This window comes from Neophocaena asiaeorientalis, unplaced genomic scaffold (assembly GCF_003031525.2).
Source record: "Neophocaena asiaeorientalis asiaeorientalis breed wild unplaced genomic scaffold, Neophocaena_asiaeorientalis_V1.1 scaffold108, whole genome shotgun sequence".
Lineage (NCBI taxonomy): Eukaryota > Metazoa > Chordata > Mammalia > Artiodactyla > Phocoenidae > Neophocaena > Neophocaena asiaeorientalis.
This window is the reverse complement of record NW_020173770.1, coordinates 5,450,211-5,468,323: the sequence shown is the minus strand read 5'-3', so window position 1 is coordinate 5,468,323 and position 18,113 is coordinate 5,450,211. Positions and strand designations below refer to the sequence as shown.

The 18,113-nt window shown below is 37.3% G+C and overlaps 1 protein-coding gene across 3 annotated transcripts in view; it reads left to right on the top strand.

Annotated features, from left to right (window-relative positions):
• ZRANB1 (zinc finger RANBP2-type containing 1) overlaps positions 1 to 18,113 on the top strand; it is a 68,668-nt gene that overhangs the window by 10,056 nt on the left and 40,499 nt on the right. The window contains exons 2-3 of one of the 3 annotated variants that reach the window (XM_024751536.1): positions 11,080 to 11,254; positions 12,545 to 13,395. In XM_024751536.1, coding sequence (XP_024607304.1) covers positions 11,214 to 11,254; positions 12,545 to 13,395 — 892 coding nt within the window. In that variant the 5' untranslated portion in view covers positions 11,080 to 11,213. Of the gene's footprint in view, positions 1 to 11,079; positions 11,255 to 12,544; positions 13,396 to 18,113 lie in introns of those variants that run through there. The other 2 variants (XM_024751537.1, XM_024751538.1) reach the window with 2 other exon arrangements.

Sequence of the window (18,113 nt, the reverse complement as noted above, 5' to 3'; positions counted from 1 at the left end):
CAGGCTCCGGACGCGCAGGCTCAGCGGCCATGGCTCACGGGCCCAGCCGCTCCGTGGCATGTGGGATCCTCCCGGACCAGGGCATGAACCCGTTTCCCCTGCATCGGCAGGCAGACTCTCAACCACTGTGCCACCAGCGAAGCCCTCTATGTCTTTTTTTAATTAAAAATTTTAGGTGTGAACATATTTCAGATTTTATTTTAATTTTTTAGAGCAGTTTTAGGTTCACACCAAAAGTTCTTGTGTCCTTTTTTTAAAACTTCCCATCATTCTTTGAGAACTGATTTTTTCAAAAAAATGTTTCCTGGATATAGTGACTAAAAACATTGTTAAGAAGTAGATTTTTAAAAATAATCTTTAGTTTTTAGAGCAGTTTAGGTTCACAGCAAAATTGAGCAGAAAGTACAGAGAGTTCTTATACCCCCCCCCCCCCACACACATGCATAACGTCTCCCACTGTCAGCATCCTGCAACTGAGTGGTACATTTGTTACGTTGATGAATCTACCATGACACATAATTATCAACCAGAGTCCATAGTTTACATTAAGGTTTGCTCTTGGTATGTACACTTTATGGGTTTTGACAAATGTAGGATGACACGTATCTACCATTATAGTATCATACAGAATAGTTTCACTGCCCTAAAAATCCTCTGTGTTCTGCTTATTCATCCCTCCCCCTCGCCATCCCCTGGCAACCACTGATCTTTGTCTCCATAGTTTTGCCTTTTCCAGAATGTTATATAGTTGGAATCAAACAGTATATAGCCATTTCAGATGGGCTTCTTTCACTTAGTAATATGCATTTAAGGTTCCTCCATGTCTCTTCATGGCTTGCTGGCTCGTTTCTCTTTAGTGCTGAATAATATTTCCTTGTCTGGATGTACCACAGTTTATTTATCCATTCACTTATACTGAACTTTGGTTGCTTGCAAGTTTTGGCAGTTGTGAATAAAGCTGCATCCATGTGCAGGTTTTTGTGTGGACATAAAGTTTCAACTCCTTTGAGTAAATACAAGATGCACAATTGCTAGGACATATGGTAAGAGTATGTTTAGTTTTGTAAGAAACTGCCAAACTCTCTTCCTAACTTGGCTATACCACTTTGCATTCCTATCAGCAATGAATGAGAGGTCTTGTTGATCTATATCGTCAGCATTTGGTGTTGTCAGTGTTCTGGATTTCGGCCAATCTAATAGGTGTAAAGTGGTATCTCATTGCTGTTTTAATTTGCAGTTCTCTAATGAGGTATTGTTTGCCATCTGTATACCTTCTGTGAAGTGTCTGTTCAGGTCTCTGCCCATGTTTTAATTAGGTTGTTTATTTTTTTTTTATTGAGTTTCAAGAGTTCTTTGTATAGTTTGGATAAGTCCTTTATCAGATATGTGTTTTGCAAATATTTTCTCCTATTTTTTTGGCTTATCTTGTCATTCTCTTGACAATGTCTTTTGTAGAACAGAACTTTTAAATTTTAACAAATCTAGTTTCTCAAGTATATTTTTCATGGATTGTGTCTTTGGTGTTTTATCTAAAAAGTCATTGACATAGTCAAGGTCATCTAGATTTCCTCTTAGGTTACCTTCATAACAGGAATTTTATAATTCTGCATTTTACATTTAGGTCTGTGATCCATTTTGAGTTAATTTTTGTGAAGGGTATGAGGTCTGTGTCTAAGTCTTTTTTTTTTTTTTTTTGCGTGTGGATGTCCAGTGCTTTCAGCACCATTTTTTGAAAAGACTTTCTTTTTTCCATTGTATTGCCTTTACTTCTTTGTCAAATATCAGTTGACTCTATATATGTGGGTGTATTTCTGAGCTCTCTGTTCTATTCCATTGATCTGTTTGTCCATTCTTTCACCAGTGTTTTGATTACTGTAGTTGTATAGTAAGTGTAGAAGTCAGGGTAGTTAGTCCCCTGACTTTTTTTTTTCCTTCGGTACTGTGTTGGTTATTCTTACTGTTTGGTTATTCTGGATATTATGCTTCTCCATATAAACTTGAGAATCAATTTGTCAGTACCCACAAACTTGCTGGAATTTTGATTGGGGTCGCATTGAATCTTTTGATCAAGCTGGGGAGAACTGAGATTTTGACAATATTGAGTCTTCTTATCCATGAACGTGAAGTATCTCTCCATTTATTTAGTTCTCGGATTTCTTTCATCAGAGTTTTGTAGTTTTCCTGATATAGATCTTGTACATATTTTGTTAGATTTATACTTATGTAATTCAGTTTTGGGAGTGCTAATGTAAATGGCGATGTGTTTTAAATTTCAAATTCCATTTGTTCATTGCTGGTATATAGGAAAGCAATTTACTTATTTAACCTGTATCCTGCAATCTTGTTATAATTCTGTATTAGCTGCAGGAGTTTTGTCGATTCTTTTGGATTTTCTTCACAGACAGTCACGTCATCTGCAAATAAAAACAATTTTATTTCTTACTTTCCAATCTGTATTTTTATTTCCTTTTCTTGTTTTACAGTATTAGCAGGAATTTCCAGTTTAACACTGAAAAGGAGTAGTGAGAGGGGACGTCCTTGCCTTATTACTGATATCAGCTGGAAAGTTTCTAGTTTCTCACCATTAAGTTAGGTGTAGGTTTTTTTTTTTTTTTTCTTTCTCTTGGTACGCGGGCCTCTCACTGTTGTGGCCCCTCCCGCTGCGGAGCACAGGCTCCGGACCGGCAGGCTCAGCGGCCATGGCCCACAGGCCCAGCCGCTCCGCGGCACGCGGGATCCTCCCGGACCGGGGCACGAACCCGCGTCCCCTGCATCGGCAGGCGGACTCTCAACCACTGTGCCACCAGGGAAGCCCTAGTCCTTTTCTTGTACATTGTTCTGTATCCACATTCTCTGCAACGGATTGGATCCCTTGATTTTATTTCATTTTCTTTGTGACATTTTCCACAGATATATATCATTGGCTGCTGCTTTGGGTGTTGAACGTCCTTCTGGGTGTCCATTGTTTCCACGTAACACAGAGAAACTTGCCTGCTTTTCCGAACAGGTTCCGCCTCGCCGCTGTAGTTTCAGCAGTCATAAAATTATTCTGTAAAATTGCTATAAAAGTTTGTAAATGCTTACTCTCAGTTTCTCTACAGACTAGTAAACAGTTTGTACAATATCGCAGGGCCCTGGACCAAGTTTTGAGTAGCACTGTTAACAATATACAGCATACTGCTTCTTGCTCCTTTTCTAATCTTAGCAATCTAAGCCTTAATTCTTAGTCTATAATAGCATTTGTTACCTTCTTGATAGATTTTTAAAACTTTTCATTATGAAAAATTCCAAACATATATACATATAGAGAGACTAGGAGAATGAATTCTCATGTATCCATCACCCAGTTAATAACATATGGCCAGTCTTGTTTCATTTATATTCTTCTTGCTTCTTCCCAGTGGATTATTTTAAAGCAAATTCAAGCCATTTTATAACATTGTAAATAATTCAGTATGTGTCTCTTAAGGGAAAAGTACTCTTTTAGAAAAATAGGTACCATACTGTTAATCACACCTTAACATTTAAACAACTTCTTAATATCAAATCAGTGTTCAAATTAATTTTTAACATGTATATAAGTTTTAATATACACACACCCATAGGAATTTGCTGATTGCATCTCCACGGAAATCAGTTTGTTCCTCTATCCCCTGTGATCCTGTAAACTGGTAGTTAGATCTAGAAGCTTGATCACATTCAGGTTTGATAACTCTTACTGTTATTTGGCACAGATAATTCATAGGTGGTATGATGTATGGATGTATGATATAACTTTGTTTTAGAAATAGGATTTTGTTACTGCTTAGATACATTAAGTGATCATTAATATTAAGTATATATTTTAAAATTTGAGCTTGTCACTTGTCACAGATGGAGCAGGGAAAAGTTAAAAACTGTTTTAATTAACTTTGGAAATAGAGTATTTGCAAAATAAATTGAATAAGCAAGATTTTAAAGTGAGTCTTTTTAAAAAAATTTTTATTGGAGTATAGTTGATTTGCAATGTTGTGTTAGTTTCAGGTGTACAGCAAAGTGAATCAATTATACATATATCCACTCTCTTTTAGATTCTTTTCCCATATATGCCATTGAAGAGTATTGAGTAGAGTTCCCTGTGCTATACAGTAGGTTCTTATTATCTATTTTATATATAAATCCCAACCTTCCAATTTATCATCCCCCCTAAAGTGAGTCCTTACATAGAAGAATGTGAGACTTTGGAGATTCTGGAGATCATCTTGTTTAACTCATTTATTTTTTCACAGATGGGAAAATGGAAGCTCTTAGAGATAAAAATAATTTATTAACTATCTCACAGATAGTCATTCTTTGCTTTTCTTTAACACAAGGTCATGTATAGGTAGTGTGATTAATACACACCTGTCATTTGGGGAGACTTTTCCCTGTTTCAGTTGTCTCAATGCAAATGGAGGGCTTTATTATTTTAATTGACATACAGTGGTTTCTTTAGTAATCTGGATTAGTGTATTGGTTTAAGAGAAGTCAGGCTGACTTTTATTAATATTTTCTTCCCCAGGGATTGCCTCCAAAATTAAAAATACTTAAGGCATTTTATAGTCTAAAGTCGTGATAAATACCTCAGATTGGTGGTTTTTTTCTTCCACTCAAAATTTAGTATATCTTGTTTTATAAATAACTTTTTAGGTCCTGCTTACTTAACTTTTTAGGCATTTTGCAGTAGTTCTCAATCTAGATAAGCTTTGGGAAGATTCTCTGTAATTTTGAAAAGCTAAAATGTGAGCAAAATGGGTGTTAACAAGTTTTTTTATTTTTTTAAGTTTGCTTGTTTAGATATTGTATGTTATTGGTTATCTAGGATAGATTGTTTAGTGAGGCACTACATGCAGTTTATTAATTGTCCAAATTCTGGACAGTGGGAATAAGTGACTCTGGGCTGCAGTATAAATGTATTTTCATTACATTGTCTGTCTGCTACAGACTTTGGAGCCAGAATGCCCAGGTTCAAATCCTGGCTCTGCCACTTAGTAGCTTTGTGACTTTGGGCAAGTTACTCAACTTCTCCTTTCCTGTCTCCAGTCTTTAAAATTGGAGATAATAGTAGTACCTGTTTCATAGGGTTCTGAAGATTAGATTACCTGATGTATAGGTACAGTGCTTAGAACAGTGTCTGGCACACAGTACACGCTTAAGTGTTAGCTATTTTCTTTTCTTAGTTGGATGAGGCTGACCCTGGCAAAGTTGTGAAGTAGACAGTTGGCCTGGACATACATCCATCTCTAATGGTTGGGTAAGCAGTCCTTTCAACCTGCTGCTGTCTTTGGCATTCCTTCCCAGGTTGCCCTTTGCTAAACTTTTGCCTACTTATTCTCCCTGTCTCTGCAATGAAAATCCAACTCACAAAATCCCCACCCTACTTTCCTGTTATTCATTACAGTAGGAATTGTGAAAAAAGTAATCTAATTGAATGACTTCATACTATTAATAAGTAACACTTGTAAATAATTTGCCTTTATAAAATAAGTGTTTTAATTCATCTAACTTTAGGGGATTAGATGTTAGGGAAAATGACAAAGAAATTTGAACAGGGTCGAGGCGTTGGGGACAAGATGTTTTTGGACAAGAGAGTAGCTCTGAATTGGTTTTGCCTTGGAATATTTCATTCATTTGTGCCTGCTTTTCAAATCGTTTTCTTTCTTTCTTTTGTATTAGAACTCACTGATTAGTTAAAAATTTCTACCCCTCCTTTCTCTGTCACATAGATAACATAGTGTTTGGTTAAAAAGGTAGCCTTTAGTTGGACTAGGTTTAGTAGTGACTGTTGATTGGTTCCTGTGGATATTGTTAATTGGGACTAATTTGTTCAGTGTGAACAGAGAATAGATACGATGATAAAAGAAACCAAATTCTGAATGAAGTAGTATGTTCACAGCTTTTGCGAAAGTTGTTTTATTGTATTTTAAATGCTGGCTTTATATGCAGTCTTGGAGATAATCTCTCCATTTCCATGTACGTTTAAGAAAGCCGTAGTCATCTTTCATCTACTTAAATTGCAGGTGTCCTGAGTACAAGGACAGTATTTTATCTACGTGGTTATATCTCTCCACGTTTCTGAGTGCGTAGTAGACCTTCAGTAACTTGTCATAGGTTGTTAACATTAAATTAGTTTTGTTTGGGATTATAATTTGGGGTACGTGATTGACCTGTGATGTCTCTGAAACTGTGTAAAGAAATCATGCTAAGATGGGTTCTACAGTAGCTCAAGATGGATCTATCTATCTATGTATCTATCTATGTATCTATCTGTTACTCCTCCTTCCTTTCTAGTTACTGTCTAGGAACTGGAGAGTACAGGGGAAGTTGATGAAATTACAGATAAAGCCCTAGTATATAAAGAGGTAGAATTCCTCCAGAAATGACTAGAAGATAGATTTTTTAAAAGGAGCATCACTATTGTTTTGTGTAAGACTTGACACACTGTAAGTTAATTTTGTGTCCATATATCTTCTTCCATTCTAATCAGTGGATTACTAATTATCCAGCGGTTTAAAGAAAAACCATTAGCATTGTAGCTGTTATTAGTTTTCCTAATTAACACCATGTTGACTTATTGAAATGTAAACTTTGTATTTCTTGTTATATTTTAAGGACTTAGGTTTGGTGGAATGAAGTTAGATGTACTGGTTGTACTGGTAATTGACTTAGTTAATTAAGGCATAGTGCCAGTAAGGCCAAGGTCACCATGACAGGTGTTATTTAACTGTTATTATTTTAACTGTTATTTTAACCAGATTAATTTTGTCTAGTTTGTCCACACATTCCTTGGAAGGGGCCTTCTTAGCAAATCTCATTGGATGCAGATGACATAGATAACAGTGATCTGTATGGGAGGAAGGTCAGCATATTTTTGGGTCTCACTGATTCTTAATCATGTATACATAATTTCACAAAGATTTAGGACTTTTAATGATCACAAAGGTTTGTGCACTTGTGCCCTTAACACCACAGGACTTGAATAGTTAACCAGCTCATGCATGCCTTGCCTTGGTACCTAGGTGTTAGAGGCAGACACTTTGTACTGAGGTCTTACCACAGGAGTGGATCCCATCCTCTAGAATTTCTCCTTTTTCTTGAAATTGCTCAAAAGCTCCACTCCTTTCTTTGTTCAGGTCACTCAACATGGTCTCTTCTCTGGATTTTACTGAACATAGGGCTGGTCCACATTCCATGCCACTAGAATCCCTGAGCCTAAGTATGTATGTATGTATGTATGTGTGTGTGTATTTATTTATTTATGGCTGTTGGGTCTTTGTTGCTGCACACGAACTTTCTTTTGTTGTGGCGAGCGGGGGCTACTCTTCGTTGCGGTGTGCAGGCTCTCATTGCGGTAGCTTCTCTTGTTGTGGAGCACGGGCTGTAGGCGCGCGGCCTTCAGTCGTTGTGGTGTGTTGGGCTCAGTAGTTGTGGCTCGTGGGCTCTAGAGCGCAGGCTCAGTAGTTGTGGCGCATGGGCTTAGTTGCTCCGCGGCACGTGGAATCTTCCCGGACCAGGGCTCGAACCTGTTTTCCCCTGCATTGGCAGGCTGATTCTCAACCACTGTGCCACCAGGGAAATCCCTGAGCCATAGTTTTTGAAAGCTTGGCTACCTGATTGAAAATTGAGGGGAGGAAATGATATGGGGAAGACACACAAGTCAGTGTTCCAGAAACTAGCCCCAAGAAGACATACAGTAGGTGCCAAATGTCGATAGAAGTGTGGTTGCTTGGAGTGTACTTGAAATGATTTGAAAAAACTTTACGAGAGAGATGAGATTAGAACTGAACCTTAAAGGATGGGTAGGATTCGCCAGAACTGAGTGTGTGTCTGTTGTGCTTGTTTTTCTAAGGTAGTGCCTTCATGTGTGTATTGTGGAGGGATGGTGGTACCTGAATGAGTCTGGGGTGTGTGTGGCGTGTTTGTATGCTGGTAAGGAGTTGAGAGTTTATACTGTTACAGAAGAGCTTCAGAAAGAGGGACTTGTTATTAGGAGGATTATTTTGGTAACGGTGAGCTGGATGGATTTAGAGAGGGAAGGCGCTTAGGAGGCTATTATAGTAGTTCTGACCTGAACTGCAAAAGGGTTGATGGCAGCTGAAATGGAAAGAAAAGGACTGTTTGGACAGAAACCACTAGAAAGAATCTATGGGGAGAAGGCAGAATTCAAGGTAAGTCTGAGTTTCTATGCTGGGTGCAGTAGTATTAGTGGTGTCCTTAACGGAAACTGGAGAGAGAAGTCAGGCTAGGGGTTTGTTGTGAGAAGAGGATAAGAGGATTTTAACATAGGATGTGACAAGATGTTGGAGCCCGGAAATGAGGTGAGATTTGTAGATGGAGGGTTCACCAGTGCTTCTAGTTTTAGCTCTTTTTAAAATAAATAAATTTATTTATTTTATTTATTTATTTTTGGCTGCATTGGGTCTTTGTTGCTGCACGTGGGCCTTCTCTAGTTGCGGCCAGCGGGGGCTACTCTTCGTCGCGGTGCCCAGGCTTCTCATTGCGGTGGCTTCTCTACTTGCGGAGCACGGGCTCTAGGCATGTGGGCTTCAGTAGTTGTGGCACGTGGGCTCAGTGGTCATGGCTCACGGGCTCTAGAGCACAGGCTCAGTAGTTGTTGCGCATGGGCTTAGTTGCTCCGCAGCATGTGGGATCTTCCCGGACCAGGGCTCGAACCCATGTCCCCTGCATTGGCAGGCGGATTCTTAACCACTGCGCCACCAGGAAAGCCCCACTTCTAGTTTTAGCTTTCATCTTTAGTCCCCTAAAATGCTTTCTGAGCATTTTTAAATCTTCACAGATTTATGCTAATTAATATTTATATCAACAATTTATATTAATTAATATTTATATTACTAAATATAGACTTAATAAAGCTAATATAAAACCGAAAGACTGTCAGTCCTTCCTTTGGATAACTGCTCATCATTTGACACTAACTGACAACTGAACTTCTCTCAGTTTGTTTCTCAAGGAGTCTGTGCTTGGTGAGGATCATTCCACTTCTCTAGTTCTCTCTCATAGGGTTTTTAGTAGGTGGTTGGGGGAATTTGTAGTGTAGCTACAATTTTGAGTAATTGACTTCAAAATAGGTATATTTATTCTACATTGTTTAGTAATGCTTCACAAATATGGTCTAATTAATTCACTACTAAGCATGACAGTATAAAAAATGTTCAGTTATGAGCCCCTCCCTTTCCCTAGCCATTGACCCATACCTCGTAATGCTCATGCTTTTATTATTGTTTGAACTGGGAAGTATATAATCAAAAGCAGTTATGAATTTAATACTAGAAAATGGTTGCTATACTTGGAGACATTATTCAATCTGTCTACAGGTAGAGGTTGATGTATAAATAGATTCATGGACTCTTTGGTCCACAAGATGGGAACTGCTGATACTGCATTTGAACCAAGGAATATTTGTTTTAAGAGTAGCACTTGTGTCTAGATCTGCTTAAAGAAAATCCATATTATACAGATTTTATTGTTGCTTTGTGTACCGATTAATTGAAGTATGATTCACTGGCTAGGATTTGGAAATCTGTATTTTATGCAGAAGTAGACTTGTAAATTAAATTTACTTGGGTATATGAATATATGTTAACTTGAAAGATATTTAGTAATTGTTTTATTTCAATGCACAGTATTGACTCTCAGAGCTGTTTGCTATTAAAAATTATTTCATGTTCTTTTTGACATCTGGTAGAAAAAGTGTACTCAGTGTTAATTTCACCTCAATAATGCAAAATCACATAGTTGAACTGATGTTACCTTTACTCTTCCATTCCATTTACTGTTACCACAGGTACAGGTGACTCTCTCAGATAATCCTCTCCAATGAATTTTAGCTTTTGGTTATGAAAAAACAATGATCCTAAGACAACGTCTTAATTCCCTATAGAGTTGGTACCGTGTACATCGTTATCTAATATAATGCACTTACTTAAAACTCTTTTTTAATTTTTTGGCCACACCACGCAGCATGTGTGATCTTAATTTCCCCACCAGGAATCGAACCCGTGTTCCCTGCATTGGAAGCGCATGATCTTAACCAGTGGACCACCAGGGAAGTCCCAAAACTCTTGAGCTTGGTTTTGGTATTGCTTAGTTACCTGAATTTTTGGGAGGGGTAGCCTGTTTACCAGGCATATATGACAATGATTCTTTATTTTTTGTTTGTTTTTTGTCAGACATGGACATTTAAGTATGTTATGCTGGCACATTAATTCCATGAAGATTAGTTAATGTAAGGCCACAAACTATTTAGTTGAGCCTACATCAAAGTAAGACTTAACAAAGCAAGCATGAATTTTTGAATGTGAATATTTTAACTGAAATACTGAAATTACTTGTAGCCTTGGATATGTTCATTATGTCATTTGTTTTTGTCATAAGTTTCTGCTTGCCCAGTTTAGTTTACAATAGCATGAGCAAGTAATTTATTTATATTTAATTCCTGAGAAACCAAAGGAAGAAACTGCCTAATGAATATGAAAGTTGCCGTTAAATCTCAGTTGTCCATTTTATGGATGCTTTTATGATTATAGTCTTTGCCCTTCAACACACTTTCAGATTGCTGTCAAATGGTGTTTAATCAGTATGTACAAACTAAAGTGAAAAATCTAAATTACCTGGGTTAGAGGAAAATAAAGTTGCTGAAGGAGAAAAAGACTTCAAAGTTAAATATAAGCTATATATTTTTGCTTTTTCTGTTTACTTGGTTTATGCCCCCTTTCCCCCTTCAATAATAACAAGTAATTCAGTAGGAATTAATTTATTAGGACTACCAGTTTAAGATTAATGATAACAATAGTTCACACACACATATGTTTAAGGTTTTAGGGGAAAATATCTTTCCTATGTCTGATTTGACTCACCAGCCCAATCAGCTGATTTTATTGCTGTGTTAAATTAAAATTCTGAATATAGTAGTCCATTATTAAAATAAATGAGTAGGATTAAAATAGAGAATTTATTAAAATAAAGCCTTTTAAAAAAAATAAATACTTTTGGATAAAGTAACAGGCTTCAAGTGAAATTCAGTTTTGGTCTCCTTTACAGGAATAGCTATTCACAGTCATACAGAACCACTTATCACGTTTTGCAGTATCTCCTGAGGAAGTCAGAATCTGAGCCACCATGACGACTGAATCTTGTCTTTGGTCTGATTTATAAGCTGTATTTTTATTCTGACCATGTGCAAGGTGGAGGCTATAGCATGGAAACTAAAATCTTAGTAAGTGTGATTTTTATTTTAGCTATTAAATAGTAGCCTCTCTTAACAAAGTTTACACTATAAAAGGGGTGAGGACTTGGCAAGCAGGGACATAATACTAATAAAGTGAAAGATTTTGCTTTTCAGGTTCAGGAAAAATCCCTGAGAATGAGAAGGAGAAGCTTCTATTACTCTGCCTAGAATTTCTTTCACTTTTCTGGTTACAAATAGGTGGCAGGATGGTACTAATTTAGTTGAGAAGGGATTTAAGAAAATGGAGAGGCTGGCTTTAGTGGACAGTGTCTAAATTCAAGCTATTTAAAAAATTATTATTACATTTGCTGTGCGAGTTGCTTCATTTATAAATGATTGTCATTAAATTACAGTCTTCATTGTATTGCAGTGTTAGGAAGCCCAGTGTAGAATCCTAGGAGCCTCTTAAATAGTTAATATGTTTTTAATATGAATTGAATTTTGAGTATATTTTAAATATTGAATATTTTGAGTATAAATATTCAAAATTATATTGGAGCGATTATGCTAGTTGTTATGTCAGGGATGTTTCATCAGTTGATTGTCCCAAGTATAGGTGATGTGCAGTTTTTATGTTCTGCACTCCAGACAGAACAAGATTTTGAGGATATAGGCTATCAAGGAACTTTATCTCTGTTTCACAGTGTTACTTTGTTAATTGTAAGGATTACTACTTAACATCTTTCTTTCCTACCTGTGCTTATTAAGAGCAGTGGATAATTAGCACGTTTAGGCTGCTTTTCTCCCTTAGCAAGGATGATAGAATTGACTGTTTGATTTTCTGAATTCTTTAGTGAATCAAACATTGTGGTACTATACCTAGATAGCATAATAATCTATGTTGCTCATAATTTGAGAATGGTTATGTGTTTAAGATACTTGGTTTGTGTTCTGTCCCTTCCCTTTGAATCTTTTAACTATTGGTTGTTTTTCTAAATTGATGGTGATGACCTGGCTGAGATTAAACATTTCTGTTAGAGGATTCCTGATTTAACCTCATTCCCTCTTAGAATAAACCTCCCTTTATCTTCTGCGTTTTCTCTTGCATTCCAAAGTACAGTTTCATTAAATCCCCAGGTCTAAGATTTTTCTTTGGGAACTTATGTCCAGTATCTCTCTGGAAATTTTAAGAAAAGGTAGTTGAGTGTGAAATGTTACATGCATCTTTTGAGAAATTGAGGTTTTATAAGTTGAAGGGTACTTTTATATTTTGGGCATGTTTTCAGGGGTGGGATTATGTAGTTATTGTTTTAATAACCATGTCCTAATTATTTATAGCTTCCTGCCTGACATAACTCACTTCAAGAAGTGCACAATGTCAGAACGTGGAATTAAGTGGGCTTGTGAATACTGTACGTATGAAAACTGGCCATCTGCAATCAAGTGTACTATGTGTCGTGCCCAAAGACCTAGTGGAACAATAATTACAGAAGATCCATTTAAAAGTGGTTCAAGTGATGTCGGTAGAGATTGGGATCCTTCCGGCACCGAAGGAGGAAGTAGTCCTTTGATATGTCCAGACTCCAGTGCAAGACCAAGGGTTAAGTCTTCGTACAGCATGGAAAATGCGAATAAATGGTCATGCCACATGTGCACATATTTGAACTGGCCACGAGCAATCAGATGCACTCAGTGTTTATCCCAGCGTAGGACCAGGAGTCCCACAGAATCTCCTCAATCCTCAGGATCTGGCTCAAGACCAGTTGCTTTTTCTGTTGACCCTTGCGAGGAATACAATGATAGAAATAAACTGAACACAAGGACCCAGCATTGGACTTGTTCTATTTGCACATATGAAAACTGGGCCAAAGCTAAAAAATGTGTTGTTTGCGATCATCCCAGACCTAATAATATTGAAGCAATCGAGTTGGCAGAGACGGAAGAGGCTTCTTCAATAATAAATGAGCAAGACAGAGCTCGATGGAGAGGAAGCTGTAGCAGTGGCAACAGCCAAAGAAGATCACCGCCGACTACGAAACGGGACTCTGAGATGAAAATGGATTTTCAGAGGATTGAGTTGGCTGGTGCTGTTGGCAGCAAGGAGGAACTTGAAGTGGACTTCAAGAAACTAAAGCAAATTAAAAACAGGATGAAAAAGACTGATTGGCTATTCCTCAATGCTTGTGTGGGTAAGTTTCTTCATTTTTTGAATGGGATGGGAAAAGATATTAAAAATGACATGAAAGATATAAGGAAGGTCAGTATTATTTAGTTCATTCAGCATGATAGCTATAATCCCAGTATGCATGCATAAGAATCTCTGTATTTGTGATCTTGTCATAACGTTGTCTTAAATTGCCTCACATTTCATTGTGCATGTGTCTTTCCGTCATTAGAAAAACTTTTAAGTTATAGCAAAGATTTTTACATATCAGTAGTAAACCGTATACCTGGAGTTTAAAACTGCTACTCTATTTATTGTAACAAGATGTGACTGAGGAACACCAGCTGCTGCTTCAGAGTGTTTGTAAACAGTGTGAGCATCTTGTGATGATAGAAGCTTTAGTCAGATGTTAAAAATATCACAAAAATGTGTGACTCCAAGAAGTTGAACAGACATAATATTGACCTTGAAAATACTGATGTTAATTTAACATGAATGTCATGTAGTGAATATTTGCAAACTTTATGGAACTGATTTCACGTGGCCAGCTGATTCCATAGTTCAAATTATGAATTGTGTGTTTTGTGTTTTAGTGCTTTCCTAAGGAAATTCTGGATATTGGTCTCAGTCTCTGGCTCAGAGCTGTTCAGGGACAGAGACGTGTTGAGAGAGTAAGGTTTCCTCCAGTTATTGACCTTGTGAGTTAGTTATTCGTCATGTACTTCATAGAAGCAGTTGCTTGACTCCTGTGTATTTTTTTCCCTCCCCCTCTCTTTTTTTTGAATAGGTTAGCTATTTGAATTATGTGATTTAAATTATTTGGATGGGGTGCTTACTTTGACATTAAGTTTTGTAAAGAAAATTTTGAGTAACTACTAAAGTTAAATCTGTGTGGAACAATAGCTAAGCCTTCACCGTGGCTTAGCTGTATATATATATTTTTTCAGTACTAATTTCTTTTGTTTATCACCCTGAATATAGCCCCAAGAATATGGAATACATAACTATATGAACCTGCAAGTCCTAAGAGTAGATTTCAAGAAATCTCAGTTTTTTAATTTTAGTTTTGTCCTGGCCAAAAAAAAAAAAAAGTCCCAGCTGATGAGCCCTTCTGAACACCAGACACAGCAGGCACTTAGTAACTGTTAGCTCCAGTGTCCTCCTGTCCTGAGGAGGAGGGATGAAAGCACACTGAGCTGTCTTCAGCCATCTGTGCTGTTCCATTACATCGCATTGATTTTTTTTCTCTCCCCAAATTGAGGTACCACAGATGGTGTGAATGTCTTTTTTTTTTTTAAACCAGGAGCTACAAAAGGGTTTTATTTATTATGAATTTTAAAAAATTGAGGTCAAATTCACATAACATAAAATTCATCGTTTTGAAAATGAACAATTCAGTGGCATTTAGTGTATCCACAGTGTTGTACTACCACCACCTCTGTCTAGTTCTGAAACATTTTCATCACCCCAAAGGAAACTCTATACCCCTTTAAACAGTACTCCACGTTTTCTCCTCCCCCAAGTCCCTGGTAATCACCAGTCTGCTTTCTGTTTCAGTGGATATACCTATTCTGAATGTTCCACATAAATGGAATCTTACATTATGTGATCTTGTGTATCTAGGTGTGATTGTCCTTTAATTACCTGTATGCCTTTTGGAACACTCTTAAAATTATTTTTGCAGGCAGTAGCATACTATGTAAATGCTAACTACAAGGTGGTGTTATAGTACATGTAAATTTATAGATGGTAATGAACTACACTGCAGTGATTTTTAACCTCTTTTGGGGTCACTTTCTTCAAGTTAGTGTATCGTATGTTAAGAACTCTTGCTTTGAATTATTTTCTCCCCTTGACACACACGTTAGACCAATCAATATATCTTTGTCTTTATGGCTATTATTTCTTGTCTTTGTGACTATTGTGTCTTCTTGGTGCTGCCTTTATTTCTTTACCTATATCTACTTCTTTTGGATAACCATCCTTGTACCTCTTTGCATTCTTACAGCTGAACAAAAACTTCTCCCAGTAGGACCGATATTAAATTTGGTCTTATTTCATTTATAAAACAGTTTCTTTGTCATTAAATCCGCATTCCCACATACTCCAGAGTTTCTAGGTTCTTAGGGCCAAGGATTGATTGTAATTGGTTCTTGGTAATGTGGATTCTGTCTTTCCTATCAGCAAATATTTTTGACTATTTCACTGCATAATATGGTTCTCAACTGTTGTAGAAAGATTATGGCTCTGTCTTTATTGGGTAGTCATATCCTGATTTGTAAATATCCTTGAAATATGTTAAAAACTTTTAGTTGTTTACATTGTATTGGGTTAACGGAAGTCCACAAGTATTGAAAATTAATCATTTTTTTTTTTTGTTTTTTTGGCCACACTGTGTGGCGTGTGGGATCTTAGTTCCCCGATCAGGGATCGAACCCGCGCCCCCTGCAGTGGAAGGCGGAGTCTTAACCACTGGGGAAGTCTCCGAAAAGTATTCTTTACTTCTCCCTTTCTACCTGTCTTTTGCTCTCCAGATTTCATTAGATATGGTATTTTATGGTTTATCGATGTTAGGCATTTAAGAAAACTGTCTTAGTGTTTGCTCTGGCAGCACATATACTTAAAAAATCATCTCCAAAGTACATACACTAAGTATAAAATGTATAATGTGCATAAAATTTATACTAAGTATAAAATGTGAGACTTTCCCATTTGAAATTGAAATAAAAAAAATCAACCTCAGCCTTGTACCTGGTAAAATGGGAATGAGGAAGATTCAGTATTGAGAAGGGTAAAGCTAAAGCTTCCACGGTATTAAGTAAGTATCTTTTACATGACTGTTGGGTATAAGTTTCACATAGGTCACATTATCTTACGTGATGAGAGGAAGTTGGGGACGTCCAACGTCCAACATTTTACTGGTGCCAAAACCTGACACCAGTAAAAATGGAATCTGGGAGTGGGAGTGAAATGGTAATGGCAGAGGTGTGAATTTAAATGTGCTGTTGTCTCTGGAGTGTCAGCAGTGTGGTGCCAGGTTATTTTCTGGGAGGTCATGTCAGTGCTAATCATGGTCTAACTTTCCCACTGGACAGATGATAATGTCTCTAGAGATAAAGTAGCACTACCTAACATACCGTTTTAGTTCTGCTGTTGTATTGAATCAGTTGCCCTTTAGAAGAACATTTAAATTTGTGATCCCAAGTTGATCCCTTGAAAAGTTACAGTGTCAGATAAGAATCTCAAATTAAATCTGTGTAATAACTTTTGTATGCCTGAGCCCTGGACTCTCATATCCAGCGGCCGCCTATACAACATCTTCTCTTGAATATGTAATATTTCAAACTCAGTGAGGCTAAAAAACTGAACTGGTCTCTCAAATCTGTTCTCTCACTCCCCCCATTTCAGTTGATGGCAAGTTCATCGTTTTATTTGCTGCGTCCAGAGCCTTGGTCATCCTTGGTTTTCTTCTTTTTCTCTTATACTCCATTCTCACTGGCTTTGTCTTCAAAATATACCCAGAATCTGGCCACCTCTCAGTACACTGGTCCAAGCCATGATCCCCTCTATGTCTGTGTCCTCCTTTACAAACTGTTCTCTGAATAGGAGCTACTCTTCTAAAACTTTGCTTAGAACCCTCCAGTGATTCTCGCTGTGTTGCTCAGAGTAAAAGCCAATTTTATAGGCTCTCTCTGCTTTCTATCCCACTTTTATACAAACAGACGTTTTATAGGCTCTCTCTGCTTTTTCCCCACTTTTATACAAACAGACGTTTCCCTCTAACCTTATCTATTACTCTCAACCTCGCTCATTCACTCCTGCCCTCTAGCCACCTTTCTTGTGTGCAAATAAGCCTCAAGTTTTGTACTTGCTCTTTCTACTGCCCGGATTGCTTTCTCTAGATTGCAGGATTAGCTAATTTACTTCTTTCAGGTGTTTTCTCACATGTCACCTTCTCTGTGAGGCCTCAAATTTCAGCCCTGTCCTGTCCTCTCTTCCCCCAACTTTAATTTTCTTCACAACACTTGTTACCTCCTCATACACTTATTAGAAGTCACCTCATTTGTCTCTCTCTTGCTTAGAACTTAAGCTTTCTGAAGGCCAGGAATTTTGTCTGTTTTGTTCACAGCTGTTTGCTAGTACCTAAAACATTGCCTTATATATAGCAGGCATTGAAATTTTTGTTAATGAGTGAATAAACATTTGTGGAAACTGGAATTTGGACAAATAGACCTTCCAAAGACAAATAAACCTTTTTGCTTTTCTCCTAAATTTCTTAATTCTTTGCCTTCTTCCTAGCTTTCTGTACTTTTCACCTTACAGACTACCTGGAGCTCAACCCACTGGGAGCCAACTTGGCTTCTTCCTGTCAGGTGAAGACAGAGCAAGTAGGTCCCATAGGGTTTTATTGGAAAGAGTAGAGAGGCCTCAGTTTATCACTAGGCAGTCTGTGGATATGAAGAGTCTAAAGTCAGATTTCTTTATATTTAATTTCTCCGTCTTCCTGATGAATATTTGATAACTTGATGAATATATAAGGAAAAAAATCGTAGTGTTTTCTATACCTAGAGTCCTAAATCAAAGTTTTTACTTGAAAAGTTTTTATTCAGTTGTCATTGGACGTGTTGCTTCCTGTTTGGCATTTCGCCTTAAATAGCTGCATCTTTCTTCCATTTAGCTTGTCTAGTGATCCTGCTAACAAAGATGGGAAGGGTTTGAGATTGGGGGGCAGCGGGAGGGAGT